Below are 10,525 nucleotides of genomic sequence, written 5' to 3' on the forward strand. Positions count from 1 at the left end.
AGCAATAATTCTAAAATTCGGTTCTCACAATGAGCAATTGAGTCCCTGAATTTGGATGCATGACTCAAAATGTTCTTCTTGAATATGTTTCTGGGAGAAAAGTTATCAAAATTAGAATTGTTGTAGCTTCTCACCTTTGGGAATTAAATTTGATGAATTCCCTTTGCTATCAGCATATTCCAGCAAAGTATAAATGCTAAAGGGAACGGCAGCACGAAAAGGGCGCTGAGGGGTAAATTAAAGATTTGAGTCATAGGAATAGGCTCATGACGCATTAGGTACATAGAGTTACCACTATTTAAAACAGTATTTCTGTCAACACCAGTAATACTATGGATCTACTCCTTTTCTTCGTAATAAATTATTCACTAACGCGATTTACTTATATGTTGGCCGGAGAACTCAAAACTGCTCGTATATGATCCATTTAATTGCCAAAATCAGTCGTTATGGGATCCATCCCATATGGATGGGATCCATCCATATGGGATGGATCCCGATACTTGTATTGTGGTGCAGAAGGATTGATAAATAATTCAGAGGATATGTTTAAATTAAGGAAACGATTTTTTTTCGAATTTCATGCCAAAAAATTTTAAAATTTTGGTCGTTGTCTTTTGTCATTATAGGCGAGGCTATTGCAGTGCGGGTGACCTTTTTCAACATTTGTTAACACTCCTCCGACGTCGTAAAGAAAATAATTATATTGTATCATCGTCAGATTTTCGGTATGTACGTATAACAGGAGGCTTAATGTATCTTTGTAATTATAGAATTTTGTGGTGCCGACCAGAGACCTTGTTTAAATTTTGCAGACTTTTTCAATACTTTTAAAAAGGTGGCATTAACCAATTTCAAAAATACGTTCTTTGCATAAATGATGATTCCATCAGTTGGCAGCTTTTCCGCCTAAGGCTAATCCCGAAAAAATCGATTTATTCGCTCTATGTTATAGTATGCATACGTATGCGCCATCGTGCATCAAATTTGTTAAGTGATAGTAGTAAAACCAAAACCCAACAGAGGGAAATTTTGTAATATGTATTCTTTCAGTGATCAATAGTAGTAGTAGTATTTAGGGGAGGCGACCGACAGCTGAGGTCATTTGCGCCATAGGGGATGGACAGGATAGGATGAAGGGTGGAGAGAAACCCGGCGTCGGCATTAGCCTACTCTTTCCGAAAAGCGCCAAGGGGTTCGCAGCTTAACGGCCCATCCGACGGACGGCGTACTCACTCAGAGTGCCCTATACAAAGCACCTCAAGTAGGGATCGAGATACCACTGAAAAATATTAAACACCGCCGGGATTTGAACCCGGGCCCTCTGAGTGGGAAGCCAGTATGATAGCCACCGGCCCATCTCGATCCCCTTCAGTGATCAATATAACAGTATATGATTGCTGGGGAAAAATTGCTTCAACCTAATTAAGTAATCATGATTACTGCGTTATGAAATAATAAAATTACCTGGAATTTTACGATGCCATTTTTAGACATAATCAGAGTACAGAAAGTCACATTAAAAATAACCAAATAGGGTAACCTGCTTTTTTTAATCTGATTACTTAACGACCTTGAATATAGCGATATGCTGTAAGTTCTGTCATCTGCAAACGCAGATGAATGTCGAATAAAAGTATTTTTAAAGTGGTTGAACATTCCCTATCGCTTGAATTGTGGCATAGTCACAGGGAGAAAGGGTATAGAGAAAAGATACTTTTCAACTCTTAGTTCTCAAAATATTAAAAAGGTGTCAATCAATGTATGTGGAAAGTATTTGTAGCTGAGAAATTTTTAGTTGAATCAAAAGATATGTTTATTAATGATATAAAAATGGAAAGACTTAATCGGTCACACCATTTTTAGAATTTTTTCAGGGACCATCTAAAACCTAATTGTGTTCGTAAGATTAACTATATTATTGAAAGTAATTTTTGTATGCAATGCGAACTGTATAATTTTATAGGAAAGGCTGCTTAATATGCTCAAATAGCAATGAAATATTCATGGGCCTTTTTTTACATATATTAAGAACATGTTTTAAATGATAACTTATTTAAATCGTTATTTCCAAGGAAAGTTTCATTAAATTTGAAGGAACCTTTTTTCCAAAATAAAATATTTTTGTGAACGTGCTATTTTTTGATGCCATTTTAATCGATCGATTAAATGTACACATTTCTTTAAAAAAAATAGGTCTTCGTATCAATTACCAACAACTATTGATATTTTATCCATTATGAGATCCCTCATATCCGTCGGACTCATTAATAAATAAACTGTAACATATTATATAATGTTTATAAATATTTCATTCATTGTTTTAAATTATGCACAAATCTCTCTCTCGCATACACACGCATAAATTATTCAGTTGAGTCGTAAGGAAACATTTCTAAAACAAAATGTTCACAAGTGCCATCCAAAGACTTAGAAGCATATAAATGTTTTAAAAATACCTCAAACATTATGAAAAAAATTATGGAGTGGATTTTGATGACGTATGGATAAATATCATTCACGACATATTTACATACATTTTACGAGCTGATGTGGTGACGTAAGAAATGATGTCATTGTTCCTGAGAGCACAATACAAAACTCATTCTTAAAACTGAGTCGTCATCGCATCCCTCGGAATTGATTATCATAAATGCAGTGCGATTGAAAGACTGGTACGGATCGTATTTTTTCTCTGACGCTCCCACTGTATTTATTATTAGCATCATTCACTAAAAACATTTGATTTTTCGTGTGGTGTCTGATTAAATACACTGAACACAGTATTGTTTTCTAGAATTAACCCATAGAGGGAACCAGGGAAAAGACAATGAAAACGATAATGGATTGTAAGAGATTTCTAAAGCAATGGTATCACACTCCTGCAGTGCAAAATGTAACCGAAGGAGAGCTGAGACCGGAAGCATTTCGCCATTCACACAATCGAAGACACTCGTGGATCCGTGAAACTCCATGGAAATGCGTCACATGCGAAGGGTCTTTACAATTTCCCTGAATTGATAACAGTGCTGTGCTTACAACACGAAGCCTTCGTTGTGTAGCCCGTAGTCCTCGTCATTTACAAAACACTCGTGGGAACTTCAATGCCCGCTATACACACTACACAAACTCCCCCAATGAGCAGCGTTTAAGACAATGAGTTGAAGGCTGAGTTGGGCCGAAAAACTGGTGTAATCTTATGCCCAAAGATGACTTCTCTCACTGGACGTCGTTCTTTGCTGGCTGAGGGACTTGGTGCAGCATGGACAGCGGGTGGAAGAGCTTTTTGAAGAATTGGTACTCGCTGGATGTCTTGTCATCAGAAGCTAAGACAGCCAGACCGATGACTAGTCCAACGATGATGAAGCTTAGAATTAGGCACGAGAGCATTAGTATTTTTTCCAGTCTTGTCCTCTTGGAGCACATCCAATATTGCTCACGCTGAACCCTGAAAGGTGATTAGATAAAATATATTAGAAGCGTTTTAAATTAAAAACATTATTTCAGGTTATAAGTATAAGTAAGAGTTATGTATAAATTCATTATACGGGAAATCCATGTAAGAAGGCAATGAGATTGGAATAAATATTCTAAATATTTAGATAAATTAGTGGCGCTTATGCAACCGTTTGTGTCGATAATTGCGCTCTTTGCTCTGAAATTGATTGCAAAGAACAAACAAACCAGAATACCTCTTGAATACATATGTATTTTTCTCATGACGCCTCAGCTCTGATTTACGTAAAAATTTCATGCTGTGAGATATTTGAATGTAACAGGACTGGTCAAAAAATGACGGAAACTGATTCTAATTGGCGTGCGTATTCTTTTAGCGTTACATTTCTATCCGCACGTTAAGTACTCCTGCGCTTTTTTCAGATATTCATTCACATTTATGTTCAGGGGTTTCGTGTACCAGCGTTCATAAGACGCATCAAATTAGTTTGTGCTAGGAGTTTTTTCTACCGATCAAAACTGTTTCAATGCCGCACACTGACATGTTTTTTAATTAGATTTAGAATGTTATTATAAATAAAGGTGCCTTATTAATATTTTTAATCTTTATTAATTTTTTCTTGTTCTTCGGGGAATGTTTACCTCTTCAAATGTTTAATTCAGCGGGATATTTAAAGGAAAATTGATAAATGACCATCAAAGGAGATCACTGAAACCGTAGTTTTGCGTATCTGTGCGTATTCTCCGTGAAGTTAGGAATGGTACAATTGGGGTATTCAGTGTTTTGGACGCGGAAAATGTATCCACATTAATCCCAGTCCCTATCTAGCGAGATACTAATTATTATTTTTCACCCATCACTCCATCGCAGAAGTTGAGCTTAGATCATTTTATATTGTGTAATTATTAACTTTCATTAAATTAGTCGCTATAACTGACTATTGGGAGAAATTCGTAATTTAAAATATCACTGTTCCACTTTTGGCGACTAGAAATATGTACACTAGACACCTTAGAAGGGAATGTACCGGAATGGTATGTACCAATGAGACGGATAGAGTGGCGACGTCATTATTGTGGGTTCAACTTTCCCGCGTTATGTTACGTTTAAAGATTTAATGCATAATTCTAGAGTTGCATTTCAAAAAGTCGGTAGTCTTATCAAGTCCGCAAGTGGCCGATAACATTCAGAAATTTTCCGTTCACGTGTGCATAATTTAAGCTAATTTTTCACAAATATTATGCATATGGAGTGGATACTAACGAGCAGGTGCTGTCGCTGAACGGCACCGAGTTCACGCTGGCGACGCTGCAAGGGATGGACACTGTACTCATTGTGGACGTCCGCTGGACTTTTCGAGCAAACCTGGCCTCGGATGGTGGCGCCATATGGTGGCGGAGAACGGTAACTTTATCCTCATGAGGCCGCATCTTCTCCCAAGATGTCGTCGTCCTTTCCCGAGAGAGATTCAAATGGTTTTGAAAGGTGGCCTGGAACGTAGAGAATGATCATGTAAATCGGTATAGTGAAAATAAACCTCCTTAAATATATCTGGTGTATTTTATGATGCCAACATTTGCCAAGCTTTGCTAAAAATAAATTCAATTGCTTGCTTACTTCCATTCTTAATTTTCTGGCTTAACGTCACAATTTCTGTTGCCGGACATAATTCGTTTCATCATTTAGCTGGCTAATTAATATTTCCTCGGACATCATTTGAATTACAGTCTTTATACTAGGTGGTGACCGATCAGAAGTCGGTTTCAACAATAAATTACTGTATCTCTTTACCTCAGTGTGTTTGTAAATAGTCCCCCAGTTCTATAAATTTGTATTATTGCTCAAATTTTCTCCTGAATAAACAATTTTCTCAATTTTCTTTGGGGGTAATGATACGTTACCGAAGGAACACTACTAATATTTCTTCAATATTTTCATTAAATGTCGGTAGAAAATGTCTGTAATGCCATGAATATTTTTTGAACCGTCGAAAAAGATTGATTGAGAATTAGAATTTGTTATTTTGGAAATGAAAAATAATAACTTTGTGATTCCACAGGATTTTTATTGTGATACGACCCGGGTTTCGACGTTCGTCATCTTCAGGTTGAACGTCGAACGTCGAAACCCGGGTCGTATCACAATAAAAATCCTGTGGAATCACAAAGTTATTATTTTTCATTTCCAAGATGAATCGATTCCATAAAGTCACGCCGGAAACCATTAACTATAGAATTTTTTATAACTTTAAAATATTTGATTTTAATTCACATGATGTGACTTTCATAAGAAATTTTAAAGAGGAAGAAACTGCGACGAATTATGATTGTAGTTCGGAAAAATAGGGCATGGGGTATGCGAATGGTAAAAAATGGGGATTATTGTCTTTAAGCAAATAACAATTCGATTATTGATTATCCCTAATGTTGAGGCAGTCCTTGCAAATCAAAAACCTCACATTTTATTTGTCGTTCGCATCGTGATATCCAAAATGTCGTGTTATATACACGAAATTATGGACATCACGATGTGAGCAATTCAATCACTGATATTGTGGAATAACAGTAATTACTTTATCATATTCATATTAACCGCTTGCGAGTATTAGCGGGTGCTAAGGGGGAAACAAGGAATACCTAGATGTTGGTAGCCTCACATTTAATAGCGCCACGTGGTAACTTCCCATCCGGTAGATGTCACACAGAAAGAGTAGAACGATGAAGCGAACTGTGAGAAAATCGAAATATTCTGCCTGCCTCGAAAATCTCTCCCGGTACGCCAACCCAGTAAGATAGCTTATCTTCACGTATGGTGATACCTATAATATCTCTTCAATTTGATGGGCAATTTATAAATTACACAAATTGATAATCCATTAGGTACTGTTTTCTGAGAAATATTTTGTCGTAATAATGGCGAAATATTTGTATTCGGCACCAAATAAATAAAATGGGTGCGAAAATTTATATCTCTGCGAAAGCTATAATTTCAGCTAAATCGATAAGAAATCAATTGAGTAGATAAAAAATATAAACAGTGACACGTCATAAGGTAATCCGAGATGTGTGTTTCGTGTGTACCGAAGTTGGATGGCGAACGTCTTTGCTTGTGCTCTAACTCTGCAAGCCTCCGCAATAGCGTATGGCGGGAAACAATTCATCACCAGCCATTTACGGTCATTAGTACAGCAGAAGTGTTTTTCATCCATGTATCGCATACATGAGATCATACACCAATATTGCGAATGCTTTGCATAAAACTTGATGTTAATTACAATATGTATGTAGTTCCGATGTTTAAACATCCTAAAAACGCCATAAGTTTGATTATTTGAAAAATTTTAATACTATGTGTAATTCAATGAACGAGTGTACTTTGGCCTTTTGGAAATTGTAGCAATTAATTAAAGTTTAGAATTTAATTTTTAATCTCTATCCAAATTGTTTCTTAACCGCTCTATAAGGTATTATTGACTTCAATCTGGTTTTCGTTATAATTAATTTACGTTCCTCAAGCCGAGTAGGTGTGCGTTTATCCAAAAACACAGTAATCAACCCGAAGGTCGGTTTGGTAGGCGATGGTAGAGTTCACCCAGTACTAAGCCCGACGGCGTGTGAGATTCACACATCAGGGTAGGGGGTCAGTTCCTTTCCCTGTGCCGGTTATGGTTTCCCAGGAAGATCTGGTACCCGAAAAATCACTTTAGCTTGGGTGGAGCTGCAGGTGCTCAGAGTGCCTAGCCCGGGAATGGAACCCGGGACCCTCCGGTCAGCAGTCCAACGCTCTACCCCCTGGACTACCGCGACCTACCGTTTATCCAAAGCCATTTCAAAATTTAATTATTTTGCTTAAATTACCTGCTGTGGTGTCATCTGAGCCAGCATGATACTCTAATTGTGTTATTTGGTAGCACTCTATCATCGTTACATTAAATACTACTTAGAAGACACGGCAAATGCATTTAAATTCTGAGTTTTTGATACTGATAAATTATAGGAGAATGATGGCGACTAATGGTGAGGAGGGTCATAAGACAGGGTATGATGTTCATGAAAAGAAAAAAAAACTGGATACTAAAATTTCGTGTAAGAAAGTAAACAATGCGAAATTACAGAGTGAAATTGAAGAATGATTTCGAACATGTTTAGAGTACGGGAACAATATCAGTGAATAGTATTCAGAATGCCAATATAACTTTATGCCTGGTAGTGTATGCGTTTATGTGATAGATGCAGATAATGTATTTGCACTTGAGCCAATATTGGATAAATGCATGCATGTGAAAAAAGAGTCGTTTGTCCATTTCTTTATTTAGGGTAATTCTACGAAAAGGTATCAGGGTAGGTTGTGAAATCGCTGGAGAAATGATTATCAGTTATCAAAAGCTTTTAAAGCGATACTTGGAGATAGGAGGAGAAGAGGTGAACGGGTCATGGATTGGCTGTTTGAAATGAAGCAAGTTGCTTAATGTCACCATTGATGGTCAAGATATGTATATTGACAGCTATATGAGAGATGAATGCATGGGCGAAGAAGATGGACATGCATTTCCCCGACGCTGCAGTATTGTTGACAATGATGGTTATTTGGTGCGCGAATTAAGCAGGAAGACATCGCAGTAGCGAATATTTATAAGTTACTGCTTAGCAACTCAGCAACTGAAACTGATTAGAAATTAAGTATCCAGAGAACAAAGAAGTTAACTAAAGCTAAGTTAAACTAAACTATGTTAAACCGTTCGCGTGAACTCTTGCATTATTTTCATTCGACTGATGGCCGAAAATTTTCATCGATATAATTTTTAACTTTGGCGGAAACCTATTTATTTAATAGAGTAGATTAAAATTTGAACTCCCTAATTCTCATTGTTTAATTAAATCTATAACCCCGAGGCCATTGGGACTGTTTCGTTCGTAAAACCGGTCAAGATGGTTATTGAAAACGTTTAAAATTTTATGTTGAACATCAAAAGTCTAGGTTTAACATACTGAAGCATGAATGAAATACTTACCGACCTCTTATAACTTGTCTTCTTCTGTTCCTCGGCCTCCGGAGGTGTATCCTTGACAGTTTACTTGTTCCTCAAGGCAATATCTAATCCTTTAGTGCTTCCGTGAAAAAATAGATGCTCCTAAGGACCCTGCCGTTGGATCCTGAGGTGGTTAATGCTGGCGGTCTGTGTTTCGCAGCCTCGTCACGCCTCCCGTCGCTCTTCCCCCGCTGTGTGGTAACGGACGCGGCAGAGCGGGCTGCTGATGTGTGCGGTCCGATCTAACATTCAAATTGGGCCCCGTGTCGCCTTTCGCAAGCTATAAAATCTCCTGAAACCCCACCACACTCCCGTTTCACGTGCTTCCTTATCTTCCTTTTGCTTCTCCCACCTATGGAGACTTTGTATTCGCAGGAGTGGAACAGATATCCGAGAGAGTAACGGGGGGAGAGGCACGGGTGGTGACGGAAGGTATCTTAGGCCAATCACCATGCTCCATTAATTCGCATCCATCAGATTTTTACGTTTGGCGCTCTTCTTTCGACGAATTTCCGCTCCGCCCAATGCTGTCGTGTAATTTACGGGGAAAAAAACAATAGTAACATGTGTGTGCGGATATTGGTGCTCCATCATCTCGTGATCACGGGGAAGCATTTTCCGGGGAAGCACGAGATCGGCTTCATGATCCGCGTGACAAGGGTGGTCACCTTCAGTAGACTCGTGTAATCGGAGAATACGGAAATCTCCGTTGTCAAGAGGGTTTTTTTCACCGACACTTGAGAGAAAAGAATTTTTTTCATTTCCACAAGTTACGCCTCTCCCGAGCGATACTTCCCCGCCGCCATCCCTCGGAGATGATTAGAAAATGGCGGCTGTCGTCTTGGGCCTTAGTTTTGTACGAATTGGTCCAGAGAAGTCGTGGAAGATGAAATAATACCCCACCACAAACTAAAACTTGTTAAAATTCTCCCCATTTATACTTATTTGTGACTTTCTATTCGAAGTGGGTCACTATTTTCGGTGAAGCTTGGCGATTTCAATTTCATATTAATTGGAGTTGCGGACTTCAATTGCTTATCCAATCTGGCAAATTTATGTTACGTTATTTTTATTCCCTATTAAAATACCAAAAATTACATTAAGACCTTTTACATTCGCTGAAATAGCAAACATATGAGAGCGTCAGGAAAGATATTCGCTTGGCGGTTGAAGGGTTCAGGGATGGAGACTGCCGACGAAATAATTTTAACTAACATAAATCTACCGGTGATCGTAGATTTTTGATATACTCTGTCACCAAACACTGCCGCACTACTAAGTCCCTTATACGATGCAAAATACTCCCATAAGTATGCCTCATACTCCCAATGCTTCTTTTAAGTCCCATATTGCAATTAAGTATAATTGAACTCAACATTATTTCGACCTACCTTTATTTTCCCACCTCTCAACACTTAGAACACATTCCTCCCTTGTATTACAGACTTCAACACTCCATTGGTCCCCAATCTTTACTGCATCAAATTTTTCTGCCTTCTTCAAATTTCTCCCAATAACCTAATCTTCGTTTGGTTTCCTTCTGCATACATTGCATGCAGAAGGGAACCATACCTGTAGTAATAATGGAAGCCCAAATTCCGCTTCCGGATGCGATGCCCTTGACATCCCTGCCTAGGGGTTTTTCAACCCTGTCGTGGCACAGTCGACCTCGTGGATGAAGTGAGATTTGACGTCAAAATAGTTAGCTTAGAATTTTAAAAAATAAGGCTCATGATTACTCATTTGAACAGCAACTTTCACAAACAAAAACTAAAATGCTCTTCAGTCCATTAAATGACTGGTCATTGACCTGTTAATTTTGTGATCAAATTTTTAGCTTTTAAAAGGAGGAATTTGCTGCAAAGAGTATAGAGTGAAAAAATCGAGAACGAATACTTAGCTGTAGGCCTAAATCGATGACAGATGTGCTTCCGTTTATTGGTATAACCCACAATATTCGTGCGCCTTATATTTTGGAGCAGATATTGAAATATCGTATTTTTACGTTCGTATTTCCCCCATCCTTGAAAGTATTACGC

The 10,525-nt window shown here is 38.0% G+C and overlaps 1 protein-coding gene across 1 annotated transcript in view; it reads right to left on the bottom strand.

Annotated features, from left to right (window-relative positions):
- Positions 1-4,887, bottom strand: part of LOC139696601 (endochitinase-like) — a 45,723-nt gene extending 40,836 nt beyond the window's left edge. Inside the window, exons 1-2 of the mRNA XM_071595407.1 lie at positions 4,721-4,887; positions 3,224-3,448 (exon numbers count right to left, since the gene is read on the bottom strand). Coding sequence (XP_071451508.1) covers positions 3,224-3,448; positions 4,721-4,887 — 392 coding nt within the window. The remainder of the gene's footprint in view (positions 1-3,223; positions 3,449-4,720) is intronic.
- Between the last annotated feature and the right edge of the window lie 5,638 nt (positions 4,888-10,525).

Source organism: Hetaerina americana, unplaced genomic scaffold, assembly GCF_022747635.1.
Source record: "Hetaerina americana unplaced genomic scaffold, ioHetAmer1.1.p SCAF_7, whole genome shotgun sequence".
Classification (NCBI taxonomy): Eukaryota; Metazoa; Arthropoda; class Insecta; order Odonata; family Calopterygidae; genus Hetaerina; species Hetaerina americana.